Source organism: Aulonocara stuartgranti (assembly GCF_965226115.1).
Source record: "Aulonocara stuartgranti genome assembly, chromosome: 11".
NCBI classification, from domain to species: domain Eukaryota; kingdom Metazoa; phylum Chordata; class Actinopteri; order Cichliformes; family Cichlidae; genus Aulonocara; species Aulonocara stuartgranti.
The window spans coordinates 81,589-103,790 of NC_138947.1; the positions used below are offsets into that span (position 1 = coordinate 81,589).

Genomic DNA, 22,202 nt, shown 5'->3' on the forward strand with positions numbered 1-22,202 from the left:
CATAGCATGGAGGCCATGGGCCTCATACAGGGGGAATCCACCCCCAGTAAGACCAACACAGCTTCAGTTGGACAAAAGGTATGCACCCCGACGACACATTTAAGTACAAAGAAAAAGCTCAGAGAGTGGAGACTGCACACAAGGTAAGCATCAGTGATCATTGGAGACACCAATGTGGGCTTGATTCCTCCTTATGTTGCGGAGGGAGTCCAAATTGACAGCTTTCCAGGAGCCAAATGGGCCCATGCGGAGATCCTTCTGGATAAAGCGGACATTGACACATCGGTGGAGAAAGTGGTTCTATCCTTCGGCCTGAATAACAGCCGTCAGAGGGATAAAAATGCACCAATAACGGAGCTTAAAAGGGCACTGAGGGTAGCACGAGTAAAATTCCCCCAAGCTGACATTTGTGTTCCAGTTATTAACTTTTCCTCTGCCCTTCCCAATACAGAACAAGACACATTATTGCACATAAACAATTTCATTACAGGTTTAAAGGGGCACATTCCTGCTCTACCTGCTGATAAGTTCAGCACAGAACCAGACAATTTTCGCTGGACTGACAAGACTGCAGAGCACATGTTGGATCATTGGAATTATCATACATCTTCATGAAACCAATTTGATTGTCTGATTTTATGTTCATGAGGTATTTTTATGCTTGAGGGAGGCTTCAGGTGCCATTATTTGAGAGTGTAACCCCAATACAACCCACTGGAGGGCACTATAACTCTAATTGAAAGGACTTTTCCCTTCCTTTTACCCCTGGGTTTTCTACACTTTTTACTTGTATAGACCCCTTTTATAACCATCCCATTGTAATCTCCTGGCCCTGAGGCCTTCCCTAACCTTAACCTCCTTTAACCCCATGCAGGGATCTCATTCTGGCCCTAAACCTAACCGCCTAGAGCCCTATTTGGACGTTGGGCCCTAATTTCAACCCCCATTTTCTTCCGGCCCTAAATCTAATCTCTGGATTTCCTAAGCCCACTTTCAAACCCCTTTATTTGGGATGTGAGAGGACACCTTCCTCCTGGAGAGCAATCTGTGAGTGATGTGGGGACCCGTGTGGGAACAGGCTTGGACTGTGCATGGAGTTTGGCCGCCTTCGGTGGTCAATCTCCCAACCTTAGCTTACCCTAACCCGTCCGTGCCGCCTGGCCCCCACTCGGGCCACCCTATGTCCTCACATTGCAACAACTGAGAGGAAAAGAGGTCCCCAATGAGGAGCATCAACTGATCTGTACAATAAAAATATGGACCGCTTATTGGTGTGTTTTGATTATGTACATGACTCGGAGTCAGTATAAACTGTATATATCCATTATTCTTTTCAACCTGTAACCCAATTTTGATTTGATGTTTTTTAACCCATTTATTGGGACACTTTATGTTAATGTTTTACAGACTTTGTATGGCCATTTTGCCTCACTATTGTTAATTGGTACAGTTTTATACTATGAAGATGGATATTGTGTTTTCCAACGGTTCCTGAAAGCAGCATGCCTGTGTGCGACCAATCAGAACAGTGTTTTAGAAGGACCTTTGACCCTAAGCATGAGTCTCTTTGTTATTGGCTATTCTAACAGGAAACTCTAAGCATTATGGGAAATGATGTCTGTCCGGTACAACTCCGCATACACTTTCTGTTGAGCGCACACCCCCTGCTTCGGACCGCTTGTTTGGACATTTTCTGCTTTTAGCAAGCCAGCCTGATGAAGGTATATTTTTAACCGAAACGTTGCAACATGTAAGGCTTGCTTATTACTGTAACTTGTGATTTTTGGAGTAAAAGCTCATTAAAGCGCTCTTTAATCACACGAAAACGAAGTGAGTTCATTTCGCTACATGTAGCCGTTAGCTTCTATTGTTAAACACACCGGTGCTAATTCAGTACAGCTAAGGCTAGCATACGGGCTCCAAGTATGGCCCCCTGGTACGAGAACGAGCCGTGGATCGTGGTGGACCACCGTAAGGGACGGGGGTCGGGCCGTGGAAGGTCTAATAGACGGGCACCGTCCCCCCTGCGCAGCGATCACACAGCCTACGGTCCATTTTCCAGGAGGAGCAGATATGGAGGTGAGGGAGATTTTTTTCCGCCCGCGGCAGCGAAAATGGAACGGAGAGCCACGGATCGTGGACCGCCACGCTGCCCACCAGAGAAAACGACCTGAACGTGAACCAGCTCGGCATAAACGGTATGTCAATTCCTCCCGAACGGACCGGGCCGAACCTCCACAGAAGAAAATACAATCAGATGATCCTGACTTCTCAGCAAAGGTTCGCATTATCCATAAACTCATTAAGGCAGTGCACCATTTAAAGAATGTTTCGGGGGACATTCCTCCTCCCTCTCTGAACAAAATAGCTCATAATCTAATGACTGTGATTAAGCCAGCTATCCCCAATAGTGAAGTGCAGACTCTAATTGAGGACAATGCTAAGAACTGGGCTCATACAACCATCATAATCCTCCGTAAACATTATAATGATTGCATGGAGGAGGCAGTTAAGACTCTTTTTGAGTTTCCTGAACAGGACTGGAGAGGCCCGTTTGAGATAGCGGCATCCTGGGCCAAAAGGAATCTGGGCCGCCGTTTGCAGCCTGAATCTTTGGAGCAAACTGAGGCTCTCATTGTGGCTAAGCTGACAGACTTGCGGGCGACTATTGGATCGACGGAACCACATCATCAGCCGCAAGTACATACTCCACCCACAACTAACACTGCACCCAAAGTTATGGCTTCTACGACGTCTGACCCGATTGGAGGTGACCAGCCACTCTCCAGTGGGACGGAGGAGGTAAGAGACGGCGATCTGAGACCTGCCACTCCCCCTGTACATCTACAGGAACCAGAGCCCAATCACGTGGCGCCGAGAGACCAGAGGGTGAGGAAAATCCCTACAGCACGTCATGGGGCTTCTTCTGGGGGGACATCTTCTCCCGCCATTCAGCTTCAACATAGCATGGAGGCCATGGGCCTCATACAGGGGGAATCCACCCCCAGTAAGACCAACACAGCTTCAGTTGGACAAAAGGTATGCACCCCGACGACACATTTAAGTACAAAGACAAAGCCCAGAGAGTGGAGACTGCACACAAGGGAAGCATCAGTGATTATTGGAGACACCAATGTGGGCTTGATTCCTCCTTATGTTGTGGAGGGAGTCCAAATTGACAGCTTTCCAGGAGCCAAATGGGCCCATGCAGAGATCCTTCTGGATAAAGCGGACATTGACACATCGGTGGAGAAAGTGGTTCTATCCTTCGGCCTGAATAACAGACGTCAGAGGGATAAAAATGCACCAATAACGGAGCTTAAAAGGGCACTGAGGGTAGCACGAGTAAAATTCCGTCAGATCCTGACAGGACCATGCTGAGGACAGACCGGAGGCACCACCCCATGACATGAGTGAGATTATGAGAGCTATTGCTAGCTCTGAAAAGAGGATATTGGACCGGATCGATTCAAGCACGAAAGATTTATTATTCCAGAGGTTGGGACATATTTTTTCTGCACCTGCATTTTGGTACCTGAATGGCAAGCTCGCAAAGTCATCTGCTCTTCGTTTTATAGTTTTAAAGTTCTGATGCTGGTCTATAAAGCTCTGAATGGTTTAGGACCAAAATACATCAATGACCTCCTGACCCAGTATGAACCTTCCAGATCCCTCAGGTCATTTGGATCCGGTCTTTTATCAGTTCCCAGAGTCAGAACCAGACACGGAGAAGCTGCATTCAGCTTTTATGCTCCTTATATCTGGAACAAACTCCCAGAAAGCCTCAGATCAGCTGAAACACTCAGTTTATTTAAATCCAGGTTGAAGACTCACCTGTTCTCAGCTGCATTTGAATAAAGCACCAAATCCACACTTTTAAGCTTAAATTTCAAAACTTACATTTAACTACTGATTTTATCTACTGTTCTGATTTTATCTGTTTTGATTTTATATACTGTTTTGTTTGTTTGTTTGTTAATTAGTTAGTTTATTTGCTTGTTTTAATCAATTTTAAATCATGCTTTTTATTTGTTCTTGTTTCTAATGTCTCTGTAAAGCACTTTGAATCACCTTGTTGTTGAATTGTGCTATACAAATAAACTTGCCTTGCCTTGCCTTGCCTTATAAGCTGGAATGTTAAAGGAGTACTGTCAGGCTTGGTTAGCCTGTGGGACTCCGGAGGCAGCCGACAGGTATCGACAGGCCAAGCGGAATGCGGCTCGGGCAGTGGCTGAAGCAAAAACTCGGGTGTGGGAGGAGTTCGGAGAGGCCATGGAAAAAGACTTTCGGACTGCCTCGAAGAGATTCTGGCAAACCGTCAGGCGTCTCAGGAGGGGAAAGCGGTGCTCTACCTGCACTGTGTATAGTGCTGGCGGAGCGCTGTTGACGTCGACTGAGAAAATTGTCAGGCGGTGGAAGGAATACTTCGAGGACCTCCTTAATCCCACTGACACGTCTTCCGAGGAGGAAGCAGAGTCTGGGGATGAGGGGAATGACCCGCCAATTTCCGGGGGTGAGGTCACTGAGGCAGTTAAACAACTCCTTGGTGGCAGAGCCCCTGGTGTTGATGAGGTCCGCCCCGAGTTCCTGAAGGCTCTGGACGTTGTAGGGCTGTCCTGGTTGACACGCCTTTGCAATGTTGCGTGGAGATCAGGGGCAGTACCTGTGGACTGGCAGACCGGGGTGGTGGTCCCCATCTTTAAGAAGGGGGACCGGAGGGTGTGTTCCAACTACAGGGGGATCACACTCCTCAGCCTCCCTGGGAAAGTCTATGCCAGGGTGCTGGAAAGGAGAGTTCGTCCGCTAGTCGAACCTCGGATACAGGAGGAACAATGCGGTTTTCGTCCTGGTCGCGGAACACTGGACCAGCTCTTTATCCTCTCGAGGATACTTGAGGGTGCATGGGAGTTTGCCCAACCAGTCTACATGTGTTTTGTGGACTTGGAGAAGGCATTCGACCGTGTCCCTCGGGGTGTCCTGTGGGAGGTGCTGCGGGAGTATGGGGTGTCTGGCCCATTGCTACGGGCCATTCGATCCCTATACAACCGTTGCAGGAGCTTGGTTCGCATTGCCGGCAATAAGTCGGACTCGTTCCCGGTGGGTGATGGGCTCCGCCAGGGCTGCCCTTTGTCTCCGGTTCTGTTCATAATTTTTATGGACAGGATTTCTAGGCGCAGCCAAGGGGCGGAGGGCTTTCGCTTTGGTGGCCTCAGAATCTCATCTCTGATTTTTGCAGATGATGTGGTTCTGTTGGCTTCATCGGGTGAGGGCCTCCAGCTCGCACTGGAGCGGTTCGCAGCCGAGTGTGAAGCAGCGGGAATGAGGATCAGCACCTCCAAATCTGAGGCCATGGTTCTCAGCCGGAAAAGGGTGGAGTGCCCACTCCGGGTCGGGGATGAGTTCCTGCCCCAAGTGGAGGAGTTCAAGTATCTCGGGGTCTTGTTCGCGAGTGATGGGAGAAGGGAGCCGGAGATCGACAGACGGATTGGGGCTGCAGCTGCAGTAATGCGGACGCTGCACCGGTCCGTCGTGGTGAAGAGGGAGCTGAGTGTAAAAGCGAAGCTCTCAATTTACCGGTCGATCTACGTCCCTACCCTCACCTATGGCCACGAGCTGTGGGTAGTGACCGAAAGAACGAGATCGCGGATACAAGCGGCAGAAATGAGCTTCCTCCGAAGGGTGGCTGGCCTCTCCCTTAGAGATAGGGTGAGAAGTTCGGCCATCCGGGAGGGGCTCAGAGTAGAGCCGCTGCTGCTCCACATCGAAAGGAGCCAGCTGAGGTGGTTCGGGCATCTGACAAGGATGCCCCCTGGGCGCCTCCTGGGTGAGGTGTTCGAGGCATGTCCCACCGGGAGGAGGCCCCGGGGCAGACCCAGGACACGCTGGAGAGATTATATCTCTCGGCTGGCCTGGGAACGCCTTGGTATTCCCCTGGATAAGCTGGAGGAGGTGGCTGGGGAGAGGGAGGTCTGGGCCTCTTTGCTTAGGCTGCTGCCCCCGCGACCCGGCCTCGGATAAAGCGGATGAAAATGGATGGATGGATGGGTTAAAGGTATAAATAATCCGGTTAAACGCACAAGGGTTTTTACTCATTTAAAATCATTGAGATCCGATGTTGTATATCTGCAGGAAACACACCTCCGATCAAGTGAGCAAATTAAACTAATTAAACTGTTTCTCTGCTTGTCTGCATTGCCACAAATTGTTCTATTTGGTGATGTATCATAGAACTGTACTATATAGTGTATGTAAGTTTCTGTGTTTGCTAGTAACTACCATCAACCTAAGGTCTCAGCTAATTTATCTTTGCAGAGATGTTCATTTGATTGTAACAGCAGTAGGAAAGAGCAGTAACAAGAGTAGGACAGCTAAGCTAATTATGGCTAAACATTTGGAATTTAGTGAAAGCAAAAATTGACCTCGCAAAGATGGATAGGTTTATTTAGAAAGTCAGCTATTTACATTTAGTGTTCATCCCAAGTAGGAGATTTTGAATTGAGTTTAAATTGACCGCAAATTTACTTAACTTGTTAAAATCAACCAGGCTGTTACTGAAGCAGTCGAGGAATTACCTTTGAGGTCTCAGTCATAGGTAGTAATGCAAAATCTAACATTACACTAACCTTATATTTTTGTAAAAGGCAAAATTGACTTTTTATTTATATTGAACACATATTTCTGTGTTCAACACATCACATTTTTTTGAATGCAGTGATAAGAAAATCTTTAGCCGGTAAGCCTTTGTTCTACTTCATGCTGTTCTGCACTCTTTAATAAATTCTAATTTATTTTCCAAAGCAGACACACCGTCACCCGTGCTGTTGGTCTTAAATATTTGTTTCTTTGTGTTACACAGTGGGAGCCATATTTACAGGCCTGAACTTGATTGACAGCAGTGATGGATAGTTAATGAAAGTCATGGGTGGCTTTCTTGCCTGGGAAGCTCTCTTTTACATCATGTTGGAGGTTCATAATGGGAAATCTAAGGAGAAAGGTAAATCTTTGTTTTTCCTCATTATAAGTAATCATCACTTAGAAAAGTGCATGTAAAGGTTAAAGGTTTTTTCTCCTCCTCATCTCATCATTCTAGTACAAAAAATCTTTTTTCTCTTTTTTTTCCAGAACTTTTCCTGAAAAGTTTTCTGACAAAGTCTAATCAACCTTACTGTTCTATAGTGTAACCCCTCTCAAAACATGCTCCTCTCAGGGACATTCATTCTTTCTAGGAGTATTCCAGATTTGGCTCCTCTCAAGTCTTTTCTATTTTAGTTTTCAGTCCAATATTGGCCTCCCTCCCTTACTCTCTCTCTTTTTCAGTCATATTTAAAACTACACTTAAAAAGCTTAATTATTTCATGACATGAAAAGGGAACAGGCCTTTACTTGGCCATTGAACTGTTTGTTAGTCTAGTATAGGCCAAAAGAAACTGGGAGTGTGTATATGGCTAAATGGTTAATGTAATTGTTAATGCATTATTATTATTATTATTGTTAAAAGAAATCACATATTTTATGATTTTAAACTGTTTAAATCATATGTAAATGAATATGTAAACAAATTTAAAATTAAATGAAAGCTGAAATCAAATAACTTAATCTACCGGTATAAATCAAATAATTAAAAACAAGCCAGAACTAATCTGAAGTAAACTGAAAAATAAGATTCAGATGAGGAAACACTCGGGTGGTTGGTTGTGCCCTTTTTAACTGTTGTTTCTGCTCTGGATTTCAGGCAGTGCTAGTGTAGAAATGGAATCAGAATCGGTAAGTTGAAAGAAATATAAAAGCAAATAACAATTAATCACCATAACACTGCAATGATCTTTTAATTGAATTACATTGTTTTGTTAGGTAAAAATTGATGGTCTGCTGATCGGTCTGTTCTTTCTGGGAAACATTCGCTTTTTGGTGACACTTTTGGTTGGAATTGGGGTGAAATAAGAGCCCCAAAAGAATTGTCTGAAGAATTGTTTTTTTCTTTTGGTATTTTATCCAAATACACCTGATAGGATATTGTGCACTGAAAGTTTGGACCCATTGAGATTGTTTTCTCTTTCAGTACGCTCTTACTTGTTTTGTTTTTTTTATTCTTTTAGTGGATGTTTTTGTTCGATATTTTCATTAAGCTTTCAGTTTCGTGGCTAAACTTAAGTTCAATTACTGAAGTAAATTGGCAATCAGTATCTAACCAAACTCCATTTGGTCAGAACTGATTGTCCATTATAGAGTGCAATGATGTTTTTCCACGAGCATTATAAAATTTTTAGTTGTTGATTTTTAGGAATCCTAGTTCCTGTTAGAGGTAAAGACCTTGTATTTGATTCCATGTGAGCTGATTTCTGTCATCCAATGTTTTCTTGTATTGTGTTGTTAAGTCTTTGTCTTTGTTTCCTGTTATGTTGCTTCCTGTTTTATTTTGTGAGTCTCTTGTCTCTTATGTTTTGTCCTTGGTAAGTTTAAGGTGTGCTTCATACACCCATGTGTTTCTAATGCATGTATAGTCTCAGATTCTCTTTGTCATTGTGTTGGCTTACTTACATGTGTTTCTGTGGTTTTCGTGTTTGGACTTTGACATGCTAATAAAAGGTCATTTTATGAGTTTTACCTTAAGCCTGTCTCTGACTGTTGTATTTAAGTCGTGTGTCTTCCTCAGGCTTTGATAAATATAAAGTAAAGTAATGAATTTTTCTGTAGGCAAGCCAATTTAGCTACCTAACCCCCCCCCCCCAAAAGGCATTTGATTAAAAAAAAAAACAAAGTTATTTTACACAATGTGAAAGCTCAGAACAACAAAGGTTTGTTTTAAAAAAGGTTGGACATCAAAATGTTGTGAAAAAAGACCAACGTACTGCTAGAAAAAGAATAAAATGGGTGGGAGACAAAGAGCATGTCATCTGTCAAGATGCCTAAAAAAAGATTATTTACCATTCGTGGTGCCAAGAATTTAAATTATAGGTGATGACAGTCAGCAATTTCATTTTTAATAAAAGATGAGATGAAACCTGAAATATTTTTAAATGAAAAGATTAAAGCCTTCCTTTTAATTTTCAATTTTGTTTTCATTTTTTCAATTAACGGTAAGTAATTTGTGGTTTTCCTTTTCTTTATGAAAATGGAATTGACCTTTTAAAAGGATGATGATGATGATGATGATAATAATTGTTATTATTACTACAACAGTGTGGGATAATAATTATTTTATCCCCAAGCAAAACATCACTTATTGTTTGGTGGAGAAACCTTTGTTGGGTATGTACATGGTAAGCTTCTTAGTTTTATCTTTATAAAAAAGGTTGGACATCAAAATGTTGTGAAAAAAGACCAACGTACTGCTAGAAAAAGAATAAAATGGGTGGGAGACAAAGAGCATGTCATCTGTCAAGATGCCTAAAAAAAGATTATTTACCATTCGTGGTGCCAAGAATTTAAATTATAGGTGATGACAGTCAGCAATTTCATTTTTAATAAAAGATGAGATGAAACCTGAAATATTTTTAAATGAAAAGATTAAAGCCTTCCTTTTAATTTTCAATTTTGTTTTCATTTTTTCAATTAACGGTAAGTAATTTGTGGTTTTCCTTTTCTTTATGAAAATGGAATTGACCTTTTAAAAGGATGATGATGATGATGATGATAATAATTGTTATTATTACTACAACAGTGTGGGATAATAATTATTTTATCCCCAAGCAAAACATCACTTATTGTTTGGTGGAGAAACCTTTGTTGGGTATGTACATGGTAAGCTTCTTAGTTTTATCTTTATAATATAATTGTTGTTGTTGTCGTTTTCATAATTGTAACGGGTTTGAAAAACGAATGGAAATTGTTATGAAATCCTCGAAATATTGGTTTCACTTTCATATGTTGAATAACATTCACCATAAAGTCATATTTACTATTGTTCATAATGAATCTGTAAATAATGTCCTTTTTAATGATGGCTTCAATAGGAGAAGCCAGTCATGTACCTTATAGGTTCTACATACATACATTTGAAAAATAAGTGAGCAGAAGTTTCAGTCTGTTCAAAAAAGTCACTGCGAGGATACGTGCCAATTAAAAATTTCAAGTGCATTTCTTTGGCTTTAGAAGTCATGAGGAAATGTAGTTATTTTGTACATATACCTGTTCAGAGATCTTTGGATCTAATTAAATTACTCTCAGTCTCCCATGATGTTTAATGTGCATTTATCAAAATGCCTTTGATTAAGCATAAAAGAGATTCAGTTTGATGCAAAGTGATTGCTTAATTTGGCCTACATTATCTACACTGTAGCAGTCCTTGTCACAGTCTTTACTAGTGTGCTAATTTCCACACAATGCATTTTGAGCAAACAAAAGACAATGCTGTTTCTGAAACAAGTGAAAAACGTAGCTTTTATTCAAATACATTCTCTAACTTTTATCAAAGTAGGATTCTTTAGTTACATTCATGCCGCTGTATAATAATAGTCTTGAAATTTAATATTGTTAACAAGAATAGAATTTTACCCTTTCCACATGATCACGTAGCAGCCAAACATGTAAAAAGAAATATATTTCTTGGCCCTTAGAGGGCACCCACATGTCAGCTAGTCTGCTCAAATGAAACTTCAGTGTATAACTATGACTGGGCAATAGATATCCTTTTTACTGAAGAACTCTATATGCTGAGGTAACCCTTTTGTGTGTGTGTTACGCCTGTCGATGCGTTGTGTTCTGGCATATAAATAAGAGGCAGGAGACAGCACTGGATCTCTGGGCTCTTTACTGTAAGTCGCTGCAACATCTGCAATAAATTGAAACACAGAGGTCTGAGCTGTGTGTGTTGCGCGCCTGCTAGATCACCTCTCCTCTGACCATGCTGAAAGAGCTGTGACCAGGCCACACATGCATGCGCCTACGTCATCACGGCGTAGAGGATCGCACTGGCCACAACAGACTCATAGAAAATCCTTAGCATTGTCCAGCAGATGTTGAAGAACCTCAGTCGCCTCAAAAATAGAGACAACTCTGGCCCTTCCTGTAAAATGCTGTGGTGTTTTTAGCCCCAGTCCAGTTTATTGTCAATGTGTACTCCAAGGTATTTATAGTCCTCCACAATGTCAACACTGACCCCCTGGATTGAAACAGGGGTCAAGTGTTTCCTGGTCTTCCTGAAGTCCACAACCAATTTCTTGGTCTTTGCCACGTTAAGCTGCAGATGATTCTTCTCACACCACGTGACAAAGGAGTCGACCACAGCCCGGTACTCTGTCTCATCATCCCTGCTGATGCATCCAACCACCGCAGAGCCATCAGAAAACTTCTGAAGATGGCAGGTCCCTGTGCAGTGGCTGAAGTCTGTGGTGTAGAGGGTGAAGAGGAAGGGGGAGAGGACAGTCCCCTGTGGTGCCCCTGTGTTGCTGATCACCTTGTCAGACACACAATGTGGAAGACGTACATATTGTGGTCTTCCTGTCAGGTAATCAACAATCCAGGACACCAGAGAAGCATCCACCTGCATCGCTGTTAGCTTATCACCAAGCACTGGAAAAGTAAAAAAAACATGAACCTCACAGTGCTCGCCGGCTGGTCCGGGTGGATGTAGACACGATTGAGCAGATAGATGATGGCGTCCTGTGAGACGGGGCTGGTAAGCAAATTGAATGGGATCCTGATGTGGTCTGACAATGGGTGAGAGCTGGTCCAGGATGAGCCTTTCCAGGGTCTTCATGATGTGGGAGGTCAGTGTCACAGGCCTGTTATCCTGGGGGCCACTGGGACGTGGCATCTTTGGTACAGGGACGAGGCTTGATGTCTTCCACAGCACTGGGACCCTCTTCAGACTCAGCATGAACAGTTTATGGAAGACTCCACACAGCTGGGGGGCACAGGCCTTGAGGAGACTCACTCCATCTGGTCCAGCAGACTTGCCTGAGTGGAGTTTCCTCATTTGCATCTGAACCTGGTAAGCATTTAACACTACTACACTGACATACATAATTTTCAATTTAATGAAGTTAAAAATTTGTTGTCTTATTGTCAGTTGTTATTGACAGCAAGATTATTAGAAATATATGAAAAAAATGTAACATCTTTACTGCCAGTGAACAATACATATATGTGAATTTGAACATTTTGTCTGTAATTGAATACACCTGGCACACATTCTACAAGAACTGCACTCCTTTCCACTCTTTACTTGAAAGAGCTAAAGTTTTTTTCTTCTTTACGTCTTCTGAGTTAGCCCAGTGAACATCTTTATCTTTAATTAATGCTTTGAATTAGAACCTTTGAATGAGAGAGGAGAGTTGGCAGGCAGATGAGGTTCCTGAGGTCATCAATACCACTTCCGGGGCGACAAGTGGTATTGATGTTGGCGGAACAGAAGCTAAGCTAACAGGCTAACGGAGCAAACATCGGAAGATGAGAGCGTAAAAGATGGCTGTCGGTTTCAGCCTGACGGTGAGTCCTTTCCTTCCGTCCGTGTGATCGGTTCTGTCTCCTGGGCAATGGGTCCCGTTTTATTTATTAATCTTGGAGCAATACGCGTTAAACAAACCATACTGCGCCTGCTCAGTGTGTGAGCTAAGCTAACATTAGCTTTCTCTCTCACACACACACAAACACCAACATGTTTATGTTTGCTGAGCAGTTTGAGCTTGAGCTTTAATCGGCTCTGTGTGGATCCACCATAACACCGTGAAGCTCCCGGTAGGTCCCGTGCTGATGCTGGAACTCTGCGGTCCCTGAGTTAGCACAGCGCTGGAGCCCCGGCTCGCCGTAACGTCGACGACCTCATCGGTCACAGTGGTCACACCGTTCTTGGAGAAGCACCGAACTGTAACCTGAATGCTGAGCTTGAGCTTGGTTATTCAGTCTTTTCACTTACTTACTTTAACACACTGTTTTATTTCCAAATCTAGCTGTAAATGGTTTAGTTTGGATACTTTATTAGGTAAATCTTGCTAGAGGGACCCTAACCTAACCCTCTGTTTATCAGCAACTATTCGTCTGCCAGCTGACTCCAGCTGTTCAGTGATCACCTGTTTCATCATAAGCTGGCTGTCAAGTTTAAGCCTTTATGCTCAGATTTTATAAAATGATAAACATCTCTGATTGATCAATAGGACATAAGCTGGGTGTGAAGAACATCAGAGTTCAAACCTTCATTCAGATTAAAGAATGTATCAGCAGCTGAAGGTGGAGTTCCCATATTGATGATTTTGTTGATCTCAATCAGTAACGGTCTCATTGCTCTCTGTGTTTCAGACGATGGCGATGCGGCGTATCGCTGAGGAAGATGTCTGTCTTCTGGAGGTCAAATGTTTGAGGACAAACAGAGGGATGGACAGGCAGCTGCAGACAGGACATCCCACTGACACACAAGAAGAGGATGCCACACCTGTCTCAGGTGATGTCATTATATCTAATGGTGTTTAAAAGGAAGGATGAATTCACCAGGGTTGATCATTTTACCACTTTTGAATTCCATGCTATTGTTTTCAGCAGCCCTCCAGTTTTATCTGTCACAATTTATAGACCACCTGAAGACAGCGCTGCTTTTATCAAGGAATTCTCAGAATTTTTAACAAACATACACTCAAAATATAATATGATAATTTTAACCGGTGATTTTAACCTGCACATAGATAATCCTTCTGACCCTGCATCAAAAGAATTCTTAAACATTCTTCACTGTTTGGATTTTACCAGCACGTCACGCAGCCGACTCACAACAGAGGACACACTCTGGACCTGGTCATCACCCATGGGCTGTCCACCAGCGTGTCCTCTGTTGTTGACTTGGCTGTCTCTGACCACTACTGTGTGTTTTTTAACATCACCGGTTTTATTCAGCGGGAGACCTCGGTGCGAACTGTGAGGAGGCGCTATCTAACCTCTGAAGTGGCTGCAAATCTTACCAGGGTTTTAGACGAATGCCCCCCTGTGATTTTACCTGTACCCTGCGATTTGATTTTTAATCATTTCAACAGCAAACTGAAGAAAAGCCTTGACTCTGTTGCTCCACTCACCACCAAAAAGATTAACGTAAAACATGCATCACCCTGGAGAAACGAAGAAGTCAAAAAACTCAAAAGAAATTGCAGCGCAGCAGAAAGGAGATGGAGGAAAAATAAAAACACTATCAACCGTCAAATATTTTGGGAGCAACTTAAAATGTACAATAATACACTAAGGAACTCAAGAAATTCATACTTCGCCAAAATAATCAGTAATAACAAAAATAATCCCAAGGTCCTCTTTTCCACCATAGATCATTTATTTAACCCTGATTTTAACAGCTCCCAAAGAACCCCCACAGACTCGCTCTGTGAGCAGTTTGCAGACCACTTCAGGGGAAAGATCAGCGCCATCAGATCTGATATTTTATCTTCTCACGATATGATTTTAAACACATCTGAGGGCCCGATTGTACCTGAGGAGACACTGGACAGCTTTGTCCTGGTTAATGCTGAGAACCTTCAGAAAGTTTTCTCCACAGTGAGACCCACCACATGTCTTTTAGATCCAATCCCTTCTTCACTCTTTAAAACACTTTATGGATTTTTTGAGGCTGAGCTTTTATACATGATGAATTGCTTTCTTCAGTTGGGTGTCTTCCCTGCTGCCTTTAAAACGGCGGTGGTGAGGCCCCTTCTGAAGAAGAGCAATTTGGATTGTAATGATTTTAATAACTACAGACCTGTATCCAACTTACCATTTTTAAGTAAAGTCTTAGAAAAACTTGTTTTTACTCAGATTACTGATTTTCTCAATGATAGACAGATCCTGGAGATATTCCAGTCTGGATTTAGGGTGAACCACAGCACAGAGACGGCTCTCCTAAAGGTTTTAACTGATCTTAGATGTAACTGGGACTCCCAAAAGCTCTCAGTCCTGGTGCTGCTGGATCTAAGCGCAGCCTTTGATACAGTAGACCACGCTATTCTTTTAAACAGATTGAAACACATGGTGGGCCTCTCTGGTGCTGTACACAACTGGTTCACTTCCTGTCTCTCTGACAGAACTTTTATGGTGAGCATGGATACATGCTCCTCTAAGATCCATAGAATGACATGTGGTGTGCCTCAAGGGTCGGTTCTAGGCCATGTACTTTTTAATTTGTATATGCTCCCTCTCGGCAGTGTCATCAGGAGGCATGGAGTGAACGTCCACAGTTACGCTGATGACACGCAGCTGTACATCTCCTTGTCTCCTGATGACACCAGACCAATGGATGCCCTTTTTAACTGTATCTTAGATATACGATCTTGGATGGCAGAAAACTTTTTACAGCTTAACCAGGACAAAACTGAAGTTTTAATCGTCGGTCCTGAGGCTCAGAGAGAGAAACTCTTGTTTAAATTAGAGGCATTTTCACTAGGTCCTTCACTACAAGTGAAAAACCTGGGTGTTATTTTTGACTCTGAGCTTGGTTTTATCCCACATGTTAAACATGTAACCAAAATTGGATTTTATCATCTAAAAAATATAGCCAGAGTCCGCCCTATTCTCTCTTGGGCCGACACGGAGATGCTGATGCATGCTTTTATTACCAGTCGCATTGATTACTGTAATGCCCTGCTCTCTGGTCTTCCTAAGAAGAATATTTCAACTTTACAACTTTTGCAAAACTCGGCAGCTCGTGTGCTGACGAAGACCAGAGGGCGGGCCCACATTACACCGGTTTTAGAATCGCTGCACTGGCTCCCCGTGTGTTTCAGGATCGATTTTAAAGTTCTTTTATTGGTTTTTAAATGTCTTAATGGTCTTGGGCCTTCTTATCTCTCAGATCTGCTTTTACCATATGAACCCTCGCGGACCCTGAGGTCCTCTGGTACTGGCCTTTTGATTGTCCCTAAAGTCAGGACACATACTCACGGAGAGGCAGCTTTTCAGTGGTATGGTCCTCGTCTGTGGAACAGCCTGCCGGAGGAGCTCAGGGCCGCAGAGAACGTACATGTTTTTAAGAACAGGCTCAAGACCCACCTTTTTAATTTAGCTTTTACTTAGCGTTTATTTATTTTATGCTTATTTATTCTATCCTGTTATTCTATTATTAATTTAGGATTTACCTAATATTTATTGATTTTATTCTTATTCATTTTTTAATCTTCTTACTCTATTTATATTTATATTTATATTGTATCCCGTTCTTATTTATTTTATCGTTTTACCCTGTACATGTCCTATTGTGTCATATCTCCAGTGTTTCCTCGGAGGGCGCTCTCTGCACCGGGCGATCGACCGTGGCTGCTGGGTCTCTGGGGGGCTCCTTTGCCTCCTTCCTGCTGTGTGCCCAGCCCGGAGGCTGCGGTCTGTGACCGGCTCCCGGTGCAGATGGCTCCCTGTTATTATATATCGGGTGACTGTAGCTCAGGTGGCAGAGCAGGTCAGCCACTAATCAGAAGGTCGGTGGTTCGATCCCAGGCTGCCTCCTGACTGCATGCCAAATATCCTTGGGCAAGATACTAACCCCATGTTTGCCTACTGGTGGTGGTCAGAGGGCCCGGTGGCGCCAGTGTCCGGCAGCCTTGCCTCTGTCAGTGCGCCCCAGGGCAGCTGTGGCTACAATGTAGCTGCCATCACCAGTGTGTGAATGGGTGTGTGAATGGGTGGATGACTGAATGTAGTGTGAAGCGCTATATAAATGCAGGCCATTTACCATAGTGGTAAATGGTAAATGGCTCATGCATACCCAGCCCAATTTTACTCTTTAAGTGTGTGTGTGTGTGGGGGGGGGGTATGTGTGTATTCACATCGTTTATGTTACTGAGAGTGTGGGGAGTGAGTTGGAGGGTGGGGTGGGCTGCTTTTAACCATGTAATGCACTTTGTGCTACATTTCTTTTTGTATGAAAAGTGCTTTATAAATAAAGATTGATTGATCTGATTGGCTGGTTCAGTCTGTGTGCAGGCCGCATTTGATCTGCACAGGGGAGGGTTACAGGGAGTTACCCTCCCTCTGTGCTGTGTAAAGATCAGCTAAAGGAGGCAGAGCTAGCGTTTGTTCACACCCGGACTTTCCTGTTCAGGTGGGCGGATGATGGGAGAGAGAGCGGTCACCGTCGAGACTAGCGATGATGAACTGGGACGACTGGATATTGACCTGGACAGGAAGTCCAAACAGCTGAACCTGACATCCAGCAACGTGCGCGCCATCCTGCACGTGAGCAGCACGCCACCACACACACACACTTTAACGCACACTAACACGTACACTCAGACATGTGTGTGTTTCAGGAGGTGATCACTGATGAGCGTGTGGTTGCCATGATGAAAGCGGCAATCAGAGACACTCAGGACCTCCCCATGTTTGTGAGTTTGTTCACCTGTTGGTGTCTACCTGTATCTGTCAGGCATTTGTTGCTTTTTTCTGTATGTATGTAAAATACATATCTTTCTGCCTGTCTCTCATCAGGAGCCAAAGATCTGGACTCGGTCCAGACTCAAACAGAGCCTTCAGGTGAGTTCAGCATCCCACAATCTTCTCTGACAGTTTACCTGTGAGCCTGACCTGTGTGTCTGCTTTCAGCCTGTGAACCGGGGTCTGTCTGCAGTGAACAAGGTAAACTCATCAGCCTGTGTTGAAATGTTTTAAGTTGGATTTGAAATGTTGTCAGTTTCAGTGACGCTTTACCCTCGTACCTGTCTGTCCCGCAGGCCCCTCAGTTTATTGACATTGAACTTGAGGATAATGAAGACTCATCTGATGAAGAGTATTGTCCTGATGAAGAAGAGGAGGAAGATACAACTGAGGAGGTGAGTCTTTAACCTTTCGCCTTGCTGCTGTCCTCAGGAAACTGACCTCACTGTGCAGTCATGATGTCACACATGTGAGATCCAGGTTATCAGTATGTTGGTAGAAAACCCTGCAAAAAACCCAGGAGGAATAAAGACACAATGAGACAAAGTTACTTTTTGTGCTAAGAGTAAGAGACACTAATCCAAACTCTGAGAACCAGAAACAGGATGAAGAGCACCTGTGCAGTCTCACCTGCAGCAGGTGACTCTGACACTCTGTGAGGCCTCATTTCTCGCTCAAACATGATGCCACATGCAAACACACACACTCACTCGGAGTGTCAGAACTTGCATAAATGAAAATTTCAGGACTTCCGTCTGTACAAACCTTTTCATCTTGACAGACATTCCTCAGTGATGCTGACAGCTTGGCTTCACCTCCCAGAATGCACCTGGGCTCCCAGAACAAGTCTCCAACACACCTGAGGATGGACAGCTCCCTGCAGGTTTGCTGATGTCTGACCACCACAAAGTGGTACAGTGACCTCTGACCCTGCAAGCTGCTCTGACCTCTGGCTTATTGCTTAGAGATATGAAGGAAACCCGCACGACCAGATGAGTTCCACCTGCGCGCCTCAGCTCCTCCCTCCTCCTGAATCGTCCTTCCTGGAGAGACTCAAGGCTGTTGATGAGGAGTTGGACTGCAGCCCCTCCTACACCTACAGTCAGGTAACATATCTAACCAGGCAACACCAGGGAACAGCATATCAAACTCTTTTTAAACACTTCCTGTTACTGAAGGACCTGTGTGATATCAGACTTTGTGTTCTCACCTTATTAAAAGGATGGGGGGTAAATACCTGTGATGTGTCCCGTCTGGTTTGATCTTGCACCTGTGTGTGTGTTTCAGTCTCTGGACAGGAAATCTGATGTTGATGGTGGCGTTGATAATGGCTCCAGCAGTTTGGCGTACCGCACACGCTCCAAGCATCCTCTGGTAGACGTACCTCTGGGTCAGCTGGAGGCGGAGCTTCTGCCTCCTGACATAACGGCCGACATGTACGATGAAAGCACTGCCCAGCGGGAGGAGGACCGCCATTGGGCAAAGTGGCTGCAGGGCCTAATGGCCCCCGACTTTGAAGGTTAGAGGTCATGATGGCGCTGGCTGCTCGAGGCTTCAAATTTTAAATGTGGTGGGGTGGCTGTAGCTCAGGAGGTAGAACAGGTCACCTACTGATTGGTTGGTGGTTTTATCCTTGCCTCCTCCAGTCTGCATGTCAAGTATCCTAACCCTAAGTTGCTCTCCGATGCATCCATTGTAGTGTGTGAATGTCGTTAGAAAGCACTCAGTTTAGACAAAGTCCTTGCGAGAATGGGTGTGATTGGGTGAATGTGGCATGTTGCATAAAGAGCTTCAAGTACTCCGGGAGAGTAGAAAAGCACTATATAAGAATCAGTCCATTTACCAATTGTGAACCTGTTTTTTTTTTTTTGGTTTTTTTTTTAACCTTTAAAAGTCAAGCTGCTGAAGCATGCTGATGGTGAACATCCAGGATTGGACAAACTTTATTGATATGTCGTAAATGGAAAACAAGCTCAGAAAAATGTTTTTGAGTTGAAAAGGAAGGTTATGGTTTTGTCTAACGGCAAACAGCTGATGTTTGTTTTCAGAAGAGGCCGAAGATGACGACGACCCCGAGTACAACTTCCCAGAGGACCTGGATGAACCCGACCTGGAGGACTACAGGACGGACCGGGCTGTGCAGATCACCAGTAAGTGATGTGCAGTTAGGAGGAGGCGGAGCTTTGAGAGTGTCAGAATCCTCACTGTGAATTCTGCGTCTTGTTTTTCAGAGAAGGAAGTAAATGAGCTGCTAGAAGAACTCTTTGAAACTGTGAGTTCTTATTTTGTTTCCGCAAATTTGACTCGATGCCACTTTACACTCACAGGATTAGTCTTTAACGTCAGTATGTGGGCGAAGCTTCAAACTTTTTCTTGTTTTCCTCTCCTCTGCAGCTCCAGGAAGAAGAAGAGGTGGTGGCTGAGGAGGAGGAGCATGAGGAAGAGGAGCCCCCGTCACAGACTGGCCCTAAGTTCAACGTGCCACAGGCTTTACGGTACTGATAGTTGCATCCCAGTGCATGATGCTCAGCTTAGAAACATACAAACACATGTTAAAAAACAGTTTTTAAAAAAAATTTAAAATATCACCACAATCGCATCACCCATGGAAACATCTGGAGCTTCATGAAACCACAGAGAGAAGCAGCTGGAGTCTGATGTTTAGAACATCTGGCAGCAGCTGCTCTCTCCGGGGCGATCGTGGCTCAAGAGTTTGGAGTTCGCCTTGTAAGTGGAAGGTTGCCAGTTCGAGCCCTGGCTTGGACAGTCTCGGGCGTTGTGTCCTTGGGCAAGACACTTCACCCGTTGCCTGCTGGTGGTGGTCAGAGGGTCCGGTGGCGCCAGTGTCCGGCAGCCTCGCCTCTGTCAGTGCGCCCCAGGGTGGCTGTGGCTACAATGTAGCTTACCAGTGTGTGAATGTGTGGATGACTGAATGTGTAAAGCGCTTTGGGGTCCTTAGAGACTAGTAAAGCGCTATACAAATACAGGCCATTTACCATTTATTTGTTCGTGAGTAAATCGGTTTGGCTGAGATTAAAGTTATTAGATTAGATAAAATAAAACTTTACTAATCCCCCGGGTTTTTTTCACACAGCTGAATAAACGTCAGACAGAAAACAGGAAAAATTAAACAGAAGTGTGAGATGGTCGAGAGTTTACACCAGTGTCCTGTTATATTTTAGATAGAGTTGAGTTTATTAAACTCCACCGAGACAGCAGTGACGCTAATCTGAAGGCTAGACCATCCCATACCCAGGAGTATTGGAGCAGTTGAGTTGCATTTTTTCTAAACACCGGGTCTCTGTGGCTTTTAAACCCCAAAACATGCTGCGCCAAAAATTGGTCCACCCCAAGGATCGGGTCCCCCGACACAAACAGTAACATAGTGTACGCTGTTAAGTGCAGGAGGATTGCCAGGATTTATACATCGGGGAAACCAAACAACCTCTGGCTAAGAGGATGGCACAACACAGAAGAGCTACCTCATCAGGCCAGGACTCTGCAGTCTATTTACACCTACAGGCCAGTTGACACTCTTTCCTTTTTTTTTTTTTCTTTTTTTTTTTGCCTGTCCCGTTTGGCTCTTTTGCATCAGAATTATTGTCTAAAGGCAAAGAAAGATGCCCAACGGATTTACTTTACCAAACTGACCATCCCAGCCTTGCCGTAATGGTCCATTTGATTCACCTTTTATTGTTTATTTTATTTTCACTTACTGAATACGGGACAGACTTGACTGGGGGAAAGAAGGGGAGAAAGAAAGAGGGAAAGAGAAACAGCTGAGAAGAGGGACGGGGGAGAAGGGCAAAAGACAAAAACCAACAGAATGAGCAGAAAAAAAAAAACACATATATCAATCACCTGGGTCACCTGCTGAGAAAGAAAAAAGAAAGCAAGCAGAAGAGAACAAGAGTAATAGAATAAACAACATCACAATGATATATGGGAATATGACAGTAAATACTAAATATTAAACATTATTGTGCAGCACATAAGATCAACAGAACAGTGTGCGTTGAGGTAGGAGCCAAAAAGGGTGTAGTTTGTGGGTGTGATCACCCGTGTGTACACCTGTGAGCATGGACGCGCTTGTATTTAAAAGGTTCCTTCATGTAATGATCTGCTAGAGGGTGTGGGGGGGGCCACAGCCCCGTCCTCCAGGGCATGAAGCAGGTATGGAGGAGATCAAAACTCCAGACATCCAGAGGCCCCCAGAACACAAGAGACCAAGGAAGACCAACAGAGGGGCAGCCGCGCCACTGTCCCAGAAAGAGCTGAGGAGAGTCCCAGATGAGGGCTCACTCAGCAGCCGCGGAGCAGAAGCCAGGGGGAGTTGCAGTGACGCGCCCGTGAGCTCCGCCGGCAGCCAGCCGCGCCTGAGTGACCGAGCCCCAGGCCGAGAGGCCGGGGGCACCCCACCTCCGAAGTGGCCCGAGCGAGCCCCAGGCTCCAGGCCCCGATAAGCGGCCGCCAAGGAGTGAGCCGGTGTGTACCTGGACGCCCATCCCCGGACACAAAGAACCACCAACGCACCGATGTCTGAGGGAGTCCGCCACTGGCAGGGGAAGTGGTGGTAGTTGACACTCTTTCAATGATGATGTACATATCCTGGACGGGGAGGAACGCTGGTTTGAGCGTGGAGTCAAGGAGGCCATTTACATGAAAAGGGAAAGACCATCTCTGAATCAAGGAGTGGGCCTAAGGTTACATCTGTCACCGTCTTACAATGCTGTGATTGCAGCCATTCCCCAACTCTCTGTGAATGGTACTCATGGCCATTGATCAGAGGTCTTTGATCAGTGGGTTTTGGTCAGTGGTTGTTGATCAATGGTCATGAGAATTTGCATAATTAATATTAAGGAACTGAC

General features: G+C 44.4%; 1 protein-coding gene across 1 annotated transcript in view; it reads left to right on the plus strand.

Moving 5' to 3' along the window:
* The first annotated feature begins 12,183 nt into the window (after nt 1-12,183).
* The window catches only part of gon4lb (gon-4 like b), a 29,164-nt gene continuing 19,145 nt past the window's right edge, over nt 12,184-22,202 (plus strand). The window contains exons 1-13 of the mRNA XM_082552362.1: nt 12,184-12,429; nt 13,237-13,378; nt 17,003-17,136; nt 17,211-17,285; nt 17,389-17,433; nt 17,503-17,535; nt 17,631-17,729; nt 18,116-18,217; nt 18,300-18,440; nt 18,622-18,853; nt 19,383-19,484; nt 19,566-19,606; nt 19,729-19,829. Of these exons, the coding sequence (XP_082408488.1) occupies nt 12,406-12,429; nt 13,237-13,378; nt 17,003-17,136; nt 17,211-17,285; nt 17,389-17,433; nt 17,503-17,535; nt 17,631-17,729; nt 18,116-18,217; nt 18,300-18,440; nt 18,622-18,853; nt 19,383-19,484; nt 19,566-19,606; nt 19,729-19,829 (1,271 nt within the window). The 5' untranslated portion in view covers nt 12,184-12,405. The remainder of the gene's footprint in view (nt 12,430-13,236; nt 13,379-17,002; nt 17,137-17,210; nt 17,286-17,388; nt 17,434-17,502; nt 17,536-17,630; nt 17,730-18,115; nt 18,218-18,299; nt 18,441-18,621; nt 18,854-19,382; nt 19,485-19,565; nt 19,607-19,728; nt 19,830-22,202) is intronic.